We start from the raw sequence: 20,573 nt of genomic DNA on the forward strand, positions 1-20,573 counted from the left end.
GCCTCAAGAAATCTGTCTTTAAAAAATCGGTTACCTTGAAACGAGCAAACAAATTATTATAGAGCCGAGAATTTTATTTAAAACTTTTATTTAAAAAATGACTTTTTTGTTACAAAAATACATTAAATGGGAGTTTTTCGTCAGCATTATTTCACATGATATAGATAACATTGGAAATATATTTACTGCCGAAAATAAATCATTAGAAATAACATTTTTATACGAGTAAAATTCTGTGTAAGATGGAATATTCTATATTTTATCATTCACATATTTTCGCGTTACGAAGCTAACAGCAAGGATTAAAGGCCTGGCATGGCCAGTTGGTTAGGGCGCTCGACTCGCAATCTGCGGGTTCGAATTTCCGTCCCACCAAACATGCTCGCCCTTTCAGCCACTATTCGGTGGTAAACGTGTAGCTCAAGAGTTGGCAGTTGGTGGTGATGACTAGCTGCATTCCCTCTAGTCTTAGACTGCTAGCGAAATTCAAAACAAAACAAACAAAGCGAGGATTAACATCGTATTATGATAATTGTTTAATTCACGTGTGGTATTATTGTACGTAAAACCATCCAATTGTAAACTTGCAAATAAAAGTGTTAGACTATTTTAATAAAGTTCGACAGCAGGTTTTCTTTTAGCCATGGCCAAGTAATCGTAGGAATTCCCTGAAATATTAAGTTAATTGACAGGAGTTCAATCTCGTTTTTTTATGAAGTTTAATAATTGTGAATAAATCCTAATTACTACCTCAATTATTATTTTTACATAATAAACTATTGTTCTTATATAGTAACATTCTGTGATATTCAGTCGCTGAAACAGTTTTTTGTTGTTGTTGTTGTTCATTTATGAAATTCCTGTTATGAATAAATAAAACTATTTGGGATATGTTGAAAAACCAACAATAGAGGGCGATAAAAGCTGATAGAAAGTGCAGCTGATTTATTCTTAGTTTCCATACAGTACTGCGACTTTTGATGTGTTCTATTTATAGATCACGCAACTCGAGTTCATACTGACGCAGCAAGTCGGAGTCTACTTGGTATTTTCCTACCAGAAGCCAGACGTATTCTTTATTCAGGTATGTAAATCGATCGTTACTGAATTATTCTCATAAGCGTTACTCTTATTTGGTTATGTATTATTTTGATGAGCTTCCCAATTTATTTTGACTGGACATTTGTATTGTTGCAGTGCCTGTACAGAACGTTTTGACTGGACATTTGTATTGTTGCAGTGCTTGTACAGAACGTTTTGACTGGACATCTGTATTGATGCAGTGCCTGTACAGAACGTTTTGACTGGACATCTGTATTGGTGCAGTGCCTGTACAGAACGTTTTGACTGGACATCTGTATTGTTGCAGTGCCTGTACAGAACGTTTTGGCTGGACATCTGTATTGGTGCAGTGCCTGTACAGAACGTTTTGACTGGACATCTGTATTGTTGCAGTGCCTGTACAGAACGTTTTGACTGGACATCTGTATTGTTGCAGTGCCTGTACAGACATTATGTTTTGATACATATATGGGTTCAATTTTAGTGGTACAATCACACACACACACACACACACACACACACACACACATGCTTTCTTGCACAAGCTGAAACATTTAAAAGATATTAAAACAGGCTCAAATGCCATTAAAATGTACCATTTTCAGTGGAAATTAAGTTTTTCCGGGGATGCCCCTGGATCTCTCAGTATGACTTCACCACTCATTTCTTTTTTTACTCTAAAACTAGCATCCCTCTTATAAGATTGTTGTCTAAATTCCTGCAACTGTAACATAAAGATTAAATCTATCGCACAGTGTTTATTTGAAAATATGTATATCTACTCCTTCAGAAACTGACATACGAAAACAGTACTCATGAACAAAATAACATGCATGATATAAAAACACGTACGTTCAAGAAGTCTTGATACAAAATGATAAAAATCCGTTAACCCGAGCGCTTTCGAATGGTGGACCTTTAGGGACAAGCTGGGAATCAAATAACATGTAATTGTTGTTCCAATAATGTCCTTTGTACAGTATTTGACTTAAGCTGTGTTTGTGTTGGTTTTTAGAAGTAAGAACGATCATCAGTTTACTCAACTCAGCAACAAGGTTCGGTAAACTTATTCCACAGTTAAGCCATTAGTACTTTCTCACAATTTTATTGGTCTTTTGGTTTCACCTTCAGCCAATGGGTTATCTTTAACTGAATTGTGTCCCTACAGCGGAATGAAATAACGGTTCTAGTTTTCATTGGTTAAACTATATTGAGGTCGATTTAAAGCTGTATATATGACGTTTGTACACACACCCACACACACATATATATATATATACACATACATATATCTATATCTATACACACACATATATATACACACACACACACAGTTATATATATATATATAAGATGTTTTATCTACCCATAATACACTATGGCAATGGACTGTCTTAAATTTTATGAAAAGGGTATGGGAGCAGTAAATGCAAGAGAAACCAGAAAATGTAACTTTTTTTTTTTTACTTTAACTGAACATATAAGAAAAGTAAAAATCCTTCAGTTTTCAAGCAAAGGTAATTTCGTCTGGTGAATATAAATTACTTATTATTTTACTGGGAGAAGGTTTTATGAAATATTACACGTGGAGCAAAATTATAACTTACATTATACGATACTTAGAAATATTGGATATTATATAGATGGTGGTTAATATTAGATGACAGTCCAAGAAATGGAATACCAGAAATAAAGAAATATTATGGTTTTCACAAAGTAAGTTATGATATTAGAAACGATTGTATATTCGACCTTTTAAAAGAAAGAATTTTAGAAAGGCGATAAATTGTTTGTTTGTAATTATGCACAAAGCTACACAATGGGTTATCTGTGCTCTGCCCACCATGGGTATCGAAACCCGGTTTCTAGCGTTGTAAGTCCGCAGACATACCGCTGTGCCACTGGGGGACAGAGAGGCGATAGAATACGACATGAATAAAAAGGGATGATTAAAATTTCATGACATGGGGAAGAGTTAAATTATTGAACGGAACAAAAGTATAATGCTTATCACCAGGTAGCGCCAAGAGTAGCCCAAGAGTTGGCGGTGGGTGGTGATGACTAGCTGCCTTCCCTCTAGTCTTACACTGCTAAATTAGGGACGGCTAGCGCAGATAGCCCTCGTGTAACTTTGCGCGAAATTCAAAACAAACAAACAATCTTTATGTGTACAAGGTTTCAATCGCTGATGCGATCACTGTCAATTACACAAAATTTAGGCTAAAGCATAACGTAATATCTTTTTGTATTTTAACCACTGATGAACAGTTAATTGTTCTGCAGAATATTTAATCACGTATAAAGGTAGCGTAGGAGTTGTTTTGTGTATTAGGAGTTTGATTAGGTTGAAATTAATTTGAGAAAATGGTAATTTAAAAATATTCAGATGTGTGCCTGGGTGTTTGTTAATAATAGGTTCGTTACATTTAATTATCAAAGCTTCTCTACTTCTTTATTTATTATCAATGGTTCATCTTTTAGTACGGTGACATTTTGACGGTTTGTTTGTTGTTAAGTACAAAGCTACACATTGGCTATACGTGCTGTGCTTTCACTGGTATTGAAATCCGATTTTTAGCATTTATATTTACCGCTGAACCGATAGGGGCCGGTATTTGACGAAAATCTTATAGTTGGTTTCACTCGTGTTCGTGAGTAGTAGTTTTTGGTGTGTTTTTTATCCATGTGTCCAAATTGCCACCTATTTCCCTTACGTAAAAGGCCTAGCAGTTATTATGTTTGGTAAATGTTTCCTGAAGAATTGGGTTCGTGTGTTTGACTTTTATTCCTGGAGTGAATAGGAGTCTATTTATTATGTCAAAGTCCTGATTTATGTTAACCCTTTTCCGGTTTCTTTAAGGAGTATGCTAACATTTTCTACAAAGGAACTGGTGCTTGTAAGTTGTAATTAGGTTCGATGAGTTTGGGGGGGGGTCTGTTTTTGGATTTGTCTGTCTTTTAATATTGTCTTGTTTTCAATTCATCTACGGTTTTATACAACTATTTTGGAGGGAAAGTGGTTAGTGGTAATGAAACATTAGATTAAAAGTGATTTGTTTGTCAACGTCTTTGGTATTTGTGATATATGCTAAATTTAGATTGCCTCATTTTAGGTGAATTACATAGTTAGAAAACCAGTTTATCTTGCTTCTGTATTTTTCCTGTAGATTTTTGTTTTGAATTCTGTGATGTTTACATTTAGAAAATGTATTGTTTAGTTATTTTCACTTTCAACAATGAAATTTAGGTCTTTATGTGTTGTAAGATAGTGTTTCTTTGTTCTTGTTTCTAAACCCACAGAAAACATCGAAACCAAAACAAAGACAAGTGTAAGGATGGGCTTATGGCAGGTTTTCTAGTTTCACTTTAACTCTGTGATTTCTTCAAATATCTACCAACAGTAAAAAAATTCACAAATACAAATATTTGTGTTATTAATTGAACTATGAAACAATAACACGAGTAAAAAAAAAAAAAGTCGTGGTTTTATTAAAGTCAACTGTGTGTGAAAGCGGTATCAGTTGTTCTTTATTTAGGCAGATACAAATTGCAGAACGTTAACATAATGAAATAGTTCTGAAAGAAGCTATATTATCCTGTTAAATATTTGTAGCCGTTCCTGATGATATCGAACACCTGAAATGTGGGAGTCCTTGCCAGACGTCCTTCTTGAAGACATATTCTCAAGAGTCTCTATTAGCGACCGTTACAGTGCTTCTCAAGTTTGCCGGAATTGGTATCGAATATTCTACTCTCCTCGTGTGTGGCACGTGTTTGTGCTGAGTGACCGCATCCTAACGAGACGCAAGTATAACTATTATACAGGCTACCAGCACATTCTTGATCATCACAGAACTCAGATCTGCTTGAATCGAGTGGGTCGAAATTTTCGAAAACTGATTTTTGAACCGATGTGTAATTTTTTCAACTTGTATGAATTCATGAACATGCTTTCATTTTTCTGCGAGTACTTTGACGAAAACCCTCTTGGTCATATTCACACTCTCGACTTTTCTTTTGCGTGTCATCTTGCCACAGAACGATCAGCTCAGGAATGTGTTTTTGGCACTGGAGGTAAGCTTCTTCAAGCACTGAAGCGGCTGATGAAAAACTTAACTGGTTTACGTAGGATCTCACTGCGAGACTTATTGCTAGACCCTGCTGAAGCCATGTTTCTATTGGATGACGTTGTTAGCAACTGTGGAGAGACCATTCACATGATGCGTCTTGTGAATTGTACTAAAGAACCGTATCCGATTCTTCATGTCGGCGTATTCCTCAATATTTGGGTTTTGGAAATTTCACCGCAACAAATTGATGCAGATGTAATAATTTTGCTTAGCCACACCAGTCTTAGGGACCTCTATCTTGTGCAAAATAAATACACAGACATGGCTCTCGCTGTACCTGTTAAAGCATGGCGAGAGTGTCGTTGTCTTTCGCCAAAACTTCGAGTACACCTGGTGGTGGAAGGAAAAGTTAAACAGGAGGTATGTATGATAATTAGATCACTGTTTTTAGGTGTTTAGTGTACTGAGCGTAGTATATATATGTTCCATTATCATGGTCGAAAAACAGTATTATTAATAATCTGTTGGAACTGAGTAAGTTCAATTATGATGCTTAATTACAAATCATGACGCGGACTCAAAAGTGGGCTATGAAAAAATTCTATAGCTTAAACCGTCAGTCATCATTTAATTTTATTACAAAACTAATTATTTTACTCATTTTCGACACATTTTCAATGGAACTATTCATGTGACAAGAATTTGGTTTTATTTTTATATATTTAATGTTATTTCTATCTCTTATTTCTAAGTAGAACATTTTGTTTATTTTCTGTATTTTAATTAATCGGGATTTACCAATAGTACCTTAACCTATGCACTAGATTGCAAGAAGACTATTTTTTTTGTGTGTTACAATGGAAACAAATGTTTGCGATTGTGTTATTATTCGTCAACAAAAAAGTCAAACAAAAAACAACGAAATGCATGTCAAATGGGATGCATATTTACACTCCTCTATTTGCAACTATTTTTTGTTTTTCATACAAAACTAACCCTTACGTTATCAAGGTTTTTCGTGAGCAAGTAAGACCTAGCCGGAGTGAGAGGATTAAGTTACAATTTTCTGTATTTGTGCTTGCGAAACGTTGGTTTGCTCGTTAAATCCGGGCCCGGCATGGCCAGGTGGTTAGGGAGCTCGACTCGCAATCTGCGGGTTCGAATCCCGTCCCACCAAACATGCTCGCCCTTTCAGCCGTGGGGGGCGTTATAATATTACGGTCAATCCCACTATTCGTTGATAAAAGAGTAGCCCAAGAGTTGGCGGTGGGTGGTGATGACTAGCTGCCTTACCTCTAGTCTTACACTGCTAAATTAGGGACGTATAGCGCAGATAGCCCTCGTATAGCTTTGCGCGAAATTCAAAAACAAACAAACAAACAAACAAATCGTTAAATACACGTAAAAAAAACAAACAAGAGTTTTCCAAGACCTAGCCGGAACGAGAAGATTAAGTAACAATTTTCAGTATTTGTGCTTGAGAAACGTTGGTTTGCTCGTTAAATACACGTAAAATAAACAAGAGTTTTCCAAGACCTATCCGAAACGAGAAGATTAAGAAACAATTTTCAGTATTTGTGCTTGCGAAACGTTGGTTTGCTCGTTAAATCCACAAAAGACAACAAGAGTTTTCCAAGATTTGAGGTGGTACGAAAACAACGGATAAAACAAGACATTTTATTTACACTAGTAAAACGTATATTCCACCATCAATGAAGTCTAAAAACAAGGTATATTAATATATCTTAGCACAAGTGAAATAAAATTCGAATGATGTTTATAAAACTTAAAATATGCTTTTATAAAACATGAGGTAAATTAATGTAAATACATTCAACACACTATTAGCTATTTCAGCATAAAACCTCCAAAGGAAATTAATTGTGGGAATAAGTTAAAAGTAGATAAATGTTTCGACATTTTAGCTTGAAGAAAAACGAGTACAAAAAAAATAAATAATAATAACACGTTTGTGAGGAATTTCTAAATTAAAAAGGGAATATTTTTAGAAAAAATGCTAGGCAACCAATCATAAATGACACTTATAAAGTCGCATCTGTACTTTGGTATATATCTTTATTGTCGCCATTCTGCAATCTGTCTTAACCAAAAGAAAAGGAAAATAACGATTTTTAAATACAGATTAGACGTATGTTGAATATCACTTGTTTACATTTAATTTTCTAAAGTTAATTATATCTTGAATTTTACTTTTGGAACCACACTACTTTGTAGCTGAGTGGAGCTTCCAAATCTTGAATTACGAAATTCAACCAAAAAGACTGGATCATTGCCATGCCCTAACCTGGAATTAAATTTCTTTCCAGCTATCGCTAGTGCCATCTATTGACAACATGGTGCACTATAATATACAAATATACACTGGTTGAATAATTTAAGCTTCTGGTCATTACCTATGTGTGAGAAGGAAAAAATACAAAACATTATATTTAACTAACACTAGGCTATTATAATATATACTGGTTGAATAGTTTAACCTTCTGACAAAAAGAACATTTCATTAGACATAGGACCATTCGAAGTAATGTTACACAGACGAAACATTAGGACGAGAGGTAAGATTCAAAACATTGAACTGTGTTGGAATGAGTAAAGAAGGAACTGGGAGATAAATCACGTAAGAACTGGACATGTATAATCACAGAATATAACTAAGCTCGTGTTGTCAGAGTTGACAGTTTCGGTGTAAGGAATAAACGTTCCTCTGGGATGACAAGTTTCAATATAATTGGTCGTCTTTCTTCACAGTTGATAGTTTCAGTGTAAGGACTTGAGTTGACTCTGCGATGTTTAGATATAATTGGTCGTCTTGGTTCATAGTTGAAAGTTTCGGTGTAGGAATTAACTTGGCTCTGGGATGATAAGTTTAAATATAATTGGTCGTCTTGGTTTATAGTTGAAAGTTTCGGTGTAATGAATCAACTTAGCTCTGGGATAACAAGTTTAATACAATTGGTCGTTTTTGTTCAGAGTTGATAGTTTTCGATGTAACGAATTAACTTGGCTCTGGGATGACAAATTTTGATGTAATTAATCGTCTTTGTGCAGAGTTGATAGTTTTCGGTGTAAGGAATCAACTTGGCTCTGGGATGACAAATATTAATATAATTGGTCATCTTTGTGCAGAGTTGATAGTTTTCGGTGTAAGGAATCAACTTGGCTCTGGGATGACAAATTTTAATATAATTGATCGTCTTTGTGCAGAGTTGATAGTTTTCGGTGTAAGGACTCGACTTGGCTCTGGGACGACAAATTTTAGTAAAACTGATCTTCCTAGAAGTTCTAATAACTAAAACTTGTGTATCCAGATGAACGATAAGTTTTTTTTTGTTTTCTTCTATATACAGAATCACTAAAAGAAAACGTAATAGATCGATTTTAAAAACGAAAAATGTCATCGTTTTGGATAGTTGTAAGTTGTCATTTGTTTAAGAATTGTGTGAAACAAAGCAATAGATAATAACAAAAACCTATTTAACAGTCCAACAAAATTAAATGTAACTGTACAAGAAACAAAACAACAGATGATAACGACAAACCTACTAAACTATCCAACAAAATTAAATGTAAAAGAAACAAAGCAACAGATGATAACGAAAAACATACCAAACTATCCAACAAAATTAAATGTAACTGTAAAAGAATGTTTATTGTAAAATTATCAAGTATTTATTACTGGGTTTTCGAAAATATTAACCAAATATTTACATTGCATCACCAGTTAATACTGATTTATGCAGTTGGATAACATTAAATCACCAGTTAATACTGATCCACGGGGTTGGATAACATTAGATCACCAGTTAATACTGATTTATGCAGTTGGATAACATTAAATCACCAGTTAATACTGATCCACGGGGTTGGATAACATTAAATCACCAGTTAATACTGATTTATGCAGTTCGATAACATTAGATCACCAGTTAATACTGATTCTTGGGTTGAATAACATTAGATCATCAGTTGATACTGATCCACGGGGTTGAATAACATTAGATCACCAGTTAATACCGATTTATGCAGTTCGATAACATTATATCACCAGTAAATACTGATCCACGGTGTTGAATAACATTAGATCACCAGTAAATACTGATCCACGGGGTTGAATAACATTAGATCACCAGTTAATACTGATTTATGGGGTTATATAACATTAGATCATCAGTTAATGCTGATCCACGGGGTTGGATAACATTAGATCATCAGTTAATACTAATCCTCGGGGTTGGATAACATTAGATCACCAGTTAATACTGATTTACGGGGTTGGATAACATTAGATCACCAGTTAATACTGATTTACGGGGTTGGATAACATTAGATCATCAGTTAATGCTGATCCACGGGGTTGGATAACATTAGATCACCAGTTAATACCGATTTATGCAGTTGGATAACATTATATCACCAGTAAATACTGATTTATGCAGTTCGATAACATTAGATCACCAGTTAATACTGATCCACGGGGTTGGATAACATTAGATCATCAGTTAATGGTGATCCACGGGGTTGGATAACATTAGATCACCAGATAATACCGATTTATGCAGTTCGATAACATTATATCACCAGTAAATACTGATCCACGGGGTTGGATAACATTAGATCATCAGTTAATACTAATCCTCGGGATTGGATAACATTAGATCACAAGTTAATGGTGATCCACGGGGTTGGATAACATTAGATCACCAGTTAATACCGATTTATGCAGTTCGATAACATTATATCACCAGTAAATACTAATCCTCGGAGTTGGATAACATTAGATCACCAGTTAATGCCGATCCACGGGGTTGGATAACATTAGATCACCAGTTAATACCGATTTATGAAGTTCGATAACATTATATCACCAGTAAATACTGATCCACGGTTATGAATAACATTATGTCACCAGTAAATACTGATTTATGCAGTTGGATAACATTAAATCACCAGTTACTACTGATGTATGCAGTTGGATAACATTAGATCACCAGTAAATACTGATCCACGGGGTTGGATAACATTAGATCATCAGTTAATACTAATCCTCGAGGTTGGATAACATTAGATCACCAGTTAATATTGATCCTCGGGGTTGGATAACATTAGATCACTAGTTATTGCTGATCCATGAGTTGGATAACATTAAATCATCAGTTAATACTAATCCTCGGGGTTGGATAACATTAGATCACCAGTTAATACTAATCCTCAGGGTTGGATAACATTAGATCACCAGTTTTTGCTGATCCATGAGTTGGATAGTATTAAACATCAATTAATACTGATCCGGGAGTTATATAACATTAGATCATCAGTTAATATTGGTCCACAGATTGGACGCTGCGAGGAACAACATGTAGGACAGTATTTCTTGGACATCTAAGATTATAAGTAGAGATAAATTCCATAAGTCAAAATTATATCATTTTCATCTCTCATACTTCCGCTGTTAATAACCTGGTATTTCCTTGCAAGGAGTGACTAACGAACTTTACAAGTGTCTAGGGCTATTAAAAGTAATACGTAAAGGTTAGTGCTAAAAAAGTGGATACAGGAGCATAGCCAAGATTTCATGTACGAAATAATCAACCAACGGGGGATATTGTCGATTTTATACCCCTGTATGAGTGTTTTCATGATAAAGTAAGATTGTATATCTAATACAATCATCTAACTTATATCGCTTCTTTATGTCATAATCGTTTTGTATACAAATATAACATTTAACCAATACACACACAAAAAAATAATCGTAAAATGCAAAAATTAGACCCGAAAAATGACTCAAACCGCAGAGTCCTTTATATATGAGCTTCTATATATATTACGTTGAATTAACGTCAGTGATGTCCTTAAAGAGTTATAGCAAATAACCTAAATGTAAACAAAGATAAACTATTTTCGGCTGACAGGTTGAGTGTTTTACAATAATATCACTGCACTGTTAGAAGGTCAAGAATATCTTTGTTAAAATCAATCCATTGTTAAGCTGTGTCTCTATTAATAACATTGTTTAGTTGACAGGTTAAGAATGTTGACGTCTTTATACTATTGCATAATTTGGTTGATATTTTAAAAGTGTCTTTACACTATTGTTGTAATTTGGTTGATAGTTTAAAAGTGTCTTTACACTATTGTTGTAATTTGGTTGATAGTTTAAAAGTGTCTTTATACTACTGTCATAATTTGGTTGATAGTTTAAAAGTGTCTTTATACTACTGCATAATTTGGTTGATATTTTAAATGTGTCTTTATACTAATGTCATAATTTGGTTGATATTTTAAAAGTGTCTTTATACGAATGTCATAATTTGGTTGATAGTTTAAATGTGTCTTTATTCTAATGTCATATTTGGTTGATATTTTAAAAGTGTCTATACTATTGCATGATTTGGTTGATATTTTAAAAGTGTCTTTATACTAATGTCATAATTTGGTTTATAGTGTTAAAATGTCTTTATACTAATGTCATAATTTGGTTCATGTTTTAAAAGTGTCTTTATACTATTGCATAATTCGGGTGATAGTCTAAAAGTGTCTTTGTACTATTGCATAATTTGGTTGATATTTTAAAAGTGTCTTTATACTACTGTCATAATTTGGTTGATATTTTAACAGTGTCTTTGTACTATTGTCATAATTTCGTTGATAGTTTAAAAATGTCTTTATACTAATGTCATACTTTCGTTGATAATTTAGAAGTGTCTTTATACTATTGTCGTAATTTGGTTGATAGTTTAAAAGTGTCTTTATACTATTATCGTAATTTGGTTGCTAGTTTAAAAGTGTCGTTATACTAATGTCATAATTTGGTTGATATTTTAAAAGTATCTATACTATTGTCAAACTTTCGTTGATAGTTTAAAAATGTCTTTATACTATTTTCATAATTTGGTTGATAGTTTAAGAGTGTCTTTATATGAATGTCATAATTTGGTTGATAGTTTAAGAGTGTCTTTATACGAATGTCATAATTTCGTTGATATTTTAAAAGTGTCTTTATACTATTGTCATAATTTGGTTGATAGTTTAAAAGTGTCTTTATACTAATGTCATAATTTGGTTGATATTTTAAAAGTGTCTTTATACGAATGTCATAATTTGGTTGATAGTTTAAATGTGTCTTTATGCTAATGTCAAAATTTGGTTCATATTTTAAAAGTGTCTTTATACTATTGCATAATTCGGTTGATATTTTAAAAGTGTCTTTATACTACTGTCATAATTTGATTGATATTTTAACAGTGTCTTTGTACTATTGTCATAATTTGGTTGATATTTTGAAAGTGTCTTTATACTATTGTCATAATCTGGTTGATATTTTAAAAGTGTCTTTATACTATTGTTGTAGTTTCGTTGATAGTTTAAAAGTGTCTTTATACTAATGTCATAATTTCGTTGATAATTTAGAAGTGTCTTTATACTATTGTCATAATTTGGTTTAATGTTTCTTTACTAATTTGACACTTGTTTTTTTCTGTTAATTTGTACACTTAATAATTTTCCGTGTTTTTTAACCGTACTAACTTACACAGTTCTTTAGATTTTTTCTTGTTTTTACTCATTTGTTCACATTTATTATACATTCTTTTTTTTTCTCTACTAACTTCTTTATTTATCATTTAACTTTTAGGTTTATTTATTTCTGATAATATTTCTCTGCTAACTTACACGTTGTTAATTTTCAGGGGTTTTTATCTGCTAAGTTATAAACTAACTGCAGTTGGTTAATCACGTCTTACTGTAGTCTGGTGTTATCTTTACCTAATGTTCAACAAATGACTGTGTAAAGACTGGAAAGAAAGAGACTCGTATTAGTTCTGGTCAGGTTAAATAAACCAGTTGGAGTCAAGTTATATTGTTTTCGATGCTTCTTCATTTTCACTTGTAAGTTCTTAGAATTACATTAAGTTGAGTGAGTTCACATGTTGTGGTACAGGACAATACTTTACCTTTGCTAGTTAGTGTGTAAATGTTTCGTAATTTCTAGATGTTGTTTTTTTTTTTGTTGTTGTTTATTTTCAGTTTAGGGCAACATGACTTTTCCACCTGGGACCAAATTCGCTAAATTTAGGGTGATTTCAAAGAAATGGAAAACTGTCTTTTATGTTGGCGAATCGTGTGATGGCCCGTGAGCAGCCTGGTTTTGTTTGTGTTGTTGTAGTTTGGTATTTAAAGCCAGGCTCTTTCCTGTTAATGATTTTTAATTTTATCTTATTTTATTCTGTCTTTTGTGTTGGCGAATCGTGTAATGTGCATGAGCAGCTTGACTTTGTTTGTGTTGTTGTAGTTTGGTATTTAAAGCCAGGCTCTTTCCTGTTAATGATTTTTAATTTTCGTCTTATTTTCTTTTTCTTTTAGATGTTGCATATTCAGTTAACTTTTGTAAAGCTTAAGATTTCTGTGGAGTTCTGGATTTGTACAGAGATTTAGCAGTTCCGTCTTAACTTTATGCAGAGTTCAGTTAAACTTTTAGCTTTCATTTTAATGCTTTAACTTTCTTTCTTTCTTCGTATATGAGGGGGTGGGGCTCACACTGAACTGGTGAGAACCAATAATATTTTCATACTCTCACACACCAGTTCCACATACCCATTACAAACACTTGCTTTAGTGTTGTTTGTGTATTGTGTTTAATAAATATTGATGCTTTATACATTTTGTGTGGCATATCTTTTTTTTTGAAACGATCTCAGCCCGAGTTCATTGAGACTCAAACACATATTCTTAACCTCAGTATTCGTGGGATACTATCCCTTTACTTACTGGAAATACGTGTACTGGAGAATACCACAATATCATGGGCCCAACAGCAACATTTCACAATACATTTCCCTTTTCTTTTTTACAGCTCGCTTGAGAAATAAGATATGAGTGAGTATATTATCAAGAGGCCCCCCAGTAGCACAGCGGTATGTCTGCGGACTTACAACGCTAGAATCCGGGTTTCGATACCCGTGGTGGGCAGAGCACAGATAGCCCATTGTGTAGCTTTGTGCTTAACTTAAAAAAACAAACAAACAAAAAAAACAAACAATATTATCAAGAGATGATAGTTTCTTAGCAAACATAAATTTATTTGGGAATGGGCAGAAAATTTCTAAAAACTTGGTAAATGCGTTGCCTTACAGGTGAGAATTCTTGGATTTCCTCAAAATGGCAAGTTCCGACATTTTCTAATGAATTACACTGAAAAATGTAATTAGGAAATACCATCTCAAAAATATTTTTCAATTACAAATTGTTGAAATAAAGCTAGAATTATTAATTATACACAAAATTTTGAAACTTAATACACTCAACACATAAAAAATACTCACCGATCGTGTCAGGGTTACTACACACATTTTTAGGGCCCCTTTGATTCCAAATCCCCGTACTTATCTTATGGCGCCACTAGTCAGATAAAATCAAGATAATTAAAATAATGTCTGTACTCACCGCTGATTATTGTAGAACTCCAGTTTTAGTTATTTATTTTTCAGCCATAACTATTGATAATGAAGAAAAAAATGGAACATCTTGATCTCTTAAATATTATTAAGTGAAGGCGGTTTTAAGGTTTGTACATCTAAAGAAACTTATATACAGAGACAATTTGACATTAAGTAAAGAATTTTGTTGCTTTAACGCAAAGTTATACAAAGAGTTATCTGTACATTGCCTATCGCGGGGGAATCGAACTCCGAACTTTAGCATTATAAGTCCGTAAACTTACCGCTGACCACCGGAAAACTGTAAAGGAGTATAAAATGTAATATAGTAGTGGTTCGTGTATCGTCTGTACAAGGGCTCTTGTGTGTCGCGAATTTTACGAATGAAAATGTAAACAAGGAGGCCAACGAAATATTCCATATCATGACGTATATATTAGAAACCTAGTTTTACTGAGAGTTGTTATAACAATGTTTAACTGTATTACTTTCCTTTACTCAGCAAACAGTGGCTCCAGTCACTCAATGTCATTATATATATAGTTCTATTGAATTGCATGAAACTTTTCAAATTCAATATTTGTTTATTTTTACGTTTTTTGAATGTAAGGTTTTTCTTTCTTTGTACGAAACCTAATTTTAAGTTTGACTGTCCAGGTTGTCTGGCAGGAAGGAGCAAATGTAATATCCATCGTGTACAATACACCATATAACCAGGTGGCGCCAGAATCAGCTTTAATGGCTGCAACATTGTACCCCAAAGAACTGGAAGTTTATGGATTTACAGAGTTGCCACGCTTTTATATGCAAAAGTCGTTTATGGACAGAGCCGATTCTGCTTTGGTGAGTATTAAGAAGGGGGGAAAAAGCACTTAACGTTTCTAGCAATAAATATCACTTTTTGTATTTTAGGTGATAAATTTTTTTGACAAAAACGTTGTTGTCATCCAGACACTTCTATTCTTGTTTTAGAGAATGACGTTTTGAGAAGTATATATAAGCAATTTTGGTTTAATCCGCAAATCACTGACTCATTTTAACACAGTTGTATTAGAGTGATTAATTATATATTATTACCTATTTCAACACTCATTTTAAAAGACTTACAAAATAAAATGGAGGGAAGTAATTAATTTTTATGTAAAATACATAAGACTTCCTAGCAGTAATTAGGGAGATTAATTACAATATTGACGATATTTTGGGCTATATTTCTCCGTGTGTTTAATTGTGTATTTGGTGAATACAAAGCTACACAATGGGCTGTCTGTGCTGTGTCCAACGCAAGTATTGAAACCGAATTTCTAGTGTTATAAGTACCCAGACTTCCCGCTGAGCAAATGGTTTTTTTTTTTCTCTGTGACTCGTATATTATTAGTTGGGACCTTGTAACAAACGAATTCATGGACCCACAAACAACTATAAATATAAAGAGTTTAACAAAATGTGTTAAAATTCTAATTCAAGTTCTGCTGATGGGGAAAATGTTAAAATCGACATAATTCCGTCATTTTAAAAGTTTAGAAGATCTAAAAGGCCTAGATCAAGGTTTATGTCAGGATTGTTTTTAATCTTCTAATGAACTGTGTGGTTTACGTCACACTGAAGTTTTTCAGTTTGGAGCAGCTAACCCATACAGTGACCCGAGGTTTTGTATAACTTAAAATTCAGAAAAAGGAATAAAGTTAGCCGAAAAGCAAGTTGGACTTACCTTTATTGCAAATAGCATGATTCAAGAAGTTTGTAAAATTAAAACATCTTAAACCGTTGACTTTAACATGACGTTTGGTGGTTCTAATAACACAGGCCTGCGAATTTAAATTTCATAAAAGTTTTTTTGGTTTTGATAACGGATCTTCCATAATTGTTTACAAATCGGGAAGAAAAAACTCTTACGTAGATCAAATTATAATTTCGTTTACCACAATGAAAATTTTTTATTAATATATTTGTTAACCAAAAACACAATCAAACTGAAGAAAAGGGTAGAACATTGATGTCAAGCGAATAGCATCCTCATTCATCCTGATTTTTTTTTCAAATTACGTGTTCTGGTCTTTCTTTTATGTACTGCGTCATGACGTTTTGTGAAAAAAACTGTACGTGATGAAGAAAAATGAATATCATTTTCGGATTCAGCATACATAAATTACTGAAGAACGTGTAAAAATTTCAAGACAATAAAACCATCGCAGGCCTGTGTAAATTGGAGAAATTGATAACAGTTAGTTTACATTCCTTCAACAGTACGAAGTTTTGGAAAATTATCAGGCCTGTGTAAATTGGAGAAATTGATAACAGTTAGTTTACATTCCTTCAAGAGTACGAAGTTTTGGAAAATTATCAAAGTTACTTTGCATTGACTAATTGTGAAATAACGTTTTACATATTCTAAAAAGAAATGACTCCCCATTTAAAACTTAAACCAAAAAAATTACTTACCCTCTTTCCAAGGAATAATCCCTTCAACCAAACAAATAAATTATTGAATAAAACTAGATGCAAAACAACACAATGAAAAGTTATTCACAAATTGGTTTCATAAGCCATTCTCAAACAATAAAAAAAACATCCACTATCTAACACAACAACATAAGGATATGATAACTAAAACCCAAAGATTTCGTTTTGTTCCTTTCTTCATAGTCACTGTACATGCTTGAAAAAACAACAATGTTGAATGTTTTTGTAAATAATTCAACCCCAATAAACACCGTTGTCTAACAAGAAGAGAAATACAGTGATATCTAAGAACTGTTTTTGGTTCCATCTTTGTTGGAAGTCCTAATTTAGGCTCGGCATGGCCAGGTGGTTAGGACGCTTGACTCGCATTCTGAGGGTCGTGGGTTCGCATGCTCGCCCTTTCAGCCGTGGGAGCATTATAATGTGACGGTCAATCTCACTATTCGTTGGTAAAAGAGTTAGCGGTGGGTGTTGATAACTAGCTACCTTCCCTCTAGTCTATCACTGTTAAATTAGGGACGGCTAGCGCAGATAGCCCTCGTGTAACTTTCTAGGAAATTCAAACCAAACCAGTTCCAATTTAGTTTATTAGGATGAAATTTCAACCAGCTTTTTCAAATTGACTATATCGTTAGGCCTATAATTTTTGTGCAGACATTACAGGCATTATTTCGGTTGAATATTACCTTTTTTTTATTTGCCAATGTCAAGGTATGTAAAATTTGGCCTTGAGTGAAGGTTACTAGTTGTTTTTTAAGGTAATATCATAGGTGTACGACATCTATCCTTGGGTGAGGACTATTTTTCTAGTTTATCATGGTGTTACGACAGCTGAAGTCACGTGACGCTGGTAACACGTGATGAGATTCTAGAAGGATCGGGGAACCTCACGAATGTCCCAGCGTTTACTAGACGCCCTCTATTTTAGTATATAAGCCGGCAGATAAATTGATAACGGAGATAATCGAGTCAAGCAGTAAGTAAAGTGTGTAAATCATTGTGAATTATAGCGTGTGTTTAAGTTAAAGTGACTGTGGAAATTCTGTGTATTGCAAAGTTGTATTGAGAAAGAATAAACTCGTTTTATGTAAGAAAAGACTTGTATCGCTGAATTCTTCGGAAAGAAATTTCACGGGAAATTAACAAACGATCAGAGACGTAACAAACTGATGTCAGAAGTGGGATGAAAAAAAAAGAAGATGGAAACGAGAAGCGGCAAAATAAACTACAGCTTAGCAGATTTGGTGGCAGCAATACAAGAAGAGCAAAAGAAACAAGAAGAACGAGAAAATAAAAAAAGAGAAATTACAGCAGTTGTTGGAAGAAAAAGAAAAGAAACAAGGAGAGAGATTACAGCAGTTGTTGAAGGAAAAAAGAAACAAGAAGAGAAATTACAGCAGTTATTAGAAGAAAAAGAAAAGAAACAAGAAGAGAGATTACAGCAGTTGTTGGAGGAAAAAGAAAAGAAACAAGAAGAGAGACAACAGCAGTGGCAAGAAAACCTGCAACAGTGGCAGCTCGAACAGCAAAATAAACAAGAGAAACTACAGCAGTGGTTGGAGGAGAAAGAAAATAAACAAGAAGAGAGATTACAGCAGTGGCAACTGGAACAAGAAATGAAACAGGAAGAAAGTCTCCAACAGATGCAGAAAGTTAGCAGCAACTACAGGAAAGTCAACAACAGTGGCAAGAAGTACAAATGGAAAACATTAGCAAATTTAAAGTGAATTAAATTCATTGAAGGGTGATTTACTGTCTTTTACACAAGGAGGATATATTAGCCATCGGCCTCAGATAATGGGAAGCCCCTTCCAGACCCCGCAGCTAAACCCTAAAGCAGTCATCTTCAGTCCTGTCAGAAGTCACATTCCAGACAATAGGAGTGATCTAGTACGAAGGAAACCACAGGAATTCGATGGGAAGGCACCGTGGGAAGCACATAGAGCACAGTTTGAGCTCCTGGCAGAAATGAATGGATGGACAAAGGAGCAGAAAGCAGTGTACCTAGCAACGAGCCTGAAGGGACAACCACTGGAAATACTTGGACAGTTGTCAGCAGACGACAGGCACAACTATAGAGCACTGGCAGCGGCTCTAGAACTCATGTATGGAACCCAAAATCAGTCCGAAGTCCACAGGGCTAGGTTTAGAACTAGAGTGCATGCTAACGGGGAGAGCCTGTAAGAGCTGGCACAGGATTTGGAAAGTATGGCACACAAGGCCTACCGAACTGCACCACCCGATGTCCTCAAGTTGTTGCTGAGGGATCAGTTTGTAGACGCCTTGGACAGTCCACAACTGAAGATACAAGTAAATCAAGGACACCCCTCTACTATGCAGGATGCAATGGCCAGAGAATTCGAATACTCTGTTAAGTCCAGCACAGAGGTACCAAGGTTGGTACCATCATCAGGATTCAAAGCCAGAAAATGTCAGCTTTCAGAGAAGTTTGAGGAACTATGCTGGCACTGTAACAGATCTGGGCACAAGAAACTCAATGCTGGCAACTTCAACACAGGGAAGATGCCACGACAGGAAAGGCTGCTACCCAGAAAGGTTGTTGGAACTGTGGAGAGCAAGGACATATGAGGAGCCAGTGTAGGAAGAATATTACCAACAAGTCGGCCTCAGGGAGACCAGTATTGGTTGGTGTTGAAGGACGCCCATCAACTCCCATTGTGAAAGTCCCAACAGCTAAGTGTAAGATGGCAAGCACACATAGTGTCTACATGAGAGGAAAGCTGGCTTGGCAAAGGTGCAACTTTGTCATAGATTCTGCATCTTAGCAAACCCTTGTGACATTCAAGATGCTAGATCACAAAGGAGTACCAGAAGCCATACATAAGCTCTGTGGTGTGAGAGGACATTATGCAAGATTGTGGGGACCAGTTTGGGTAACTATTGAGCTCATGGGCATGAAGGACAGACACAAAGTATACTTGGCTGACATTGAAGACCAATGCATATTAGGGTTGGACTGCTCACTACCAAGAAAGTGTATAGTTAACTTCGATAAAATGACGATTGGGAACAACAAAGGCCAAATTCCAATACGTGTTGCTGCATCTGTTGATTTACATGTCACAGCACTTAAGTCAACTACAATACCCTATGTCAGAGAATATAATTTGGGATGGAATAAAAGAACATCCCCAAGGAAGCCCAATGATTATGGAAGTAGTGGAAGACCCATCCAGGCCAGTAGATATGAAGATTGGAATGCCACTTGTGGCTGGTCATCAAGTAGTACCCGTAACAGTGGTCAATTTCTCTAAATGTGAGCAGACACTTAAGGAAGGAGCATTGTTGGGTGTGTGCCAGGAGGTAGAGCCAGTCAATGTTATGGCATGAAATACGACCATAGAGAAAGGACGTCCTCTCCCAGAACATATAACTGACCTATATAAGAAAAGTATAGTCCATTTGTCATCATCACAGGCTCTTCAGGTTAGGGAACTTTTGGCGAATTATGCAGACGTCTTTTCGAATGGAGATCATAACCTCGGCTGCACAGACCTTGTAG

At 34.7% G+C, this 20,573-nt stretch overlaps 1 protein-coding gene across 2 annotated transcripts in view; it reads left to right on the forward strand.

Annotated features, from left to right (window-relative positions):
- The first annotated feature begins 1,001 nt into the window (after nt 1-1,001).
- LOC106469936 overlaps nt 1,002-20,573 on the forward strand; it is a 27,776-nt gene continuing 8,204 nt past the window's right edge. Inside the window, exons 1-3 of one of the 2 annotated variants that reach the window (XM_013930457.2) lie at nt 1,002-1,084; nt 4,676-5,552; nt 15,245-15,430. In XM_013930457.2, the coding sequence (XP_013785911.1) occupies nt 4,704-5,552; nt 15,245-15,430 (1,035 nt within the window). In that variant the 5' untranslated portion in view covers nt 1,002-1,084; nt 4,676-4,703. Of the gene's footprint in view, nt 1,085-4,398; nt 5,553-15,244; nt 15,431-20,573 lie in introns of those variants that run through there. The other variant, XM_022398509.1, reaches the window with a different exon arrangement.

The sequence above is a fragment of the Limulus polyphemus genome, unplaced genomic scaffold (genome assembly GCF_000517525.1).
Source record: "Limulus polyphemus unplaced genomic scaffold, Limulus_polyphemus-2.1.2 Scaffold3731, whole genome shotgun sequence".
Classification (NCBI taxonomy): Eukaryota; Metazoa; Arthropoda; class Merostomata; order Xiphosura; family Limulidae; genus Limulus; species Limulus polyphemus.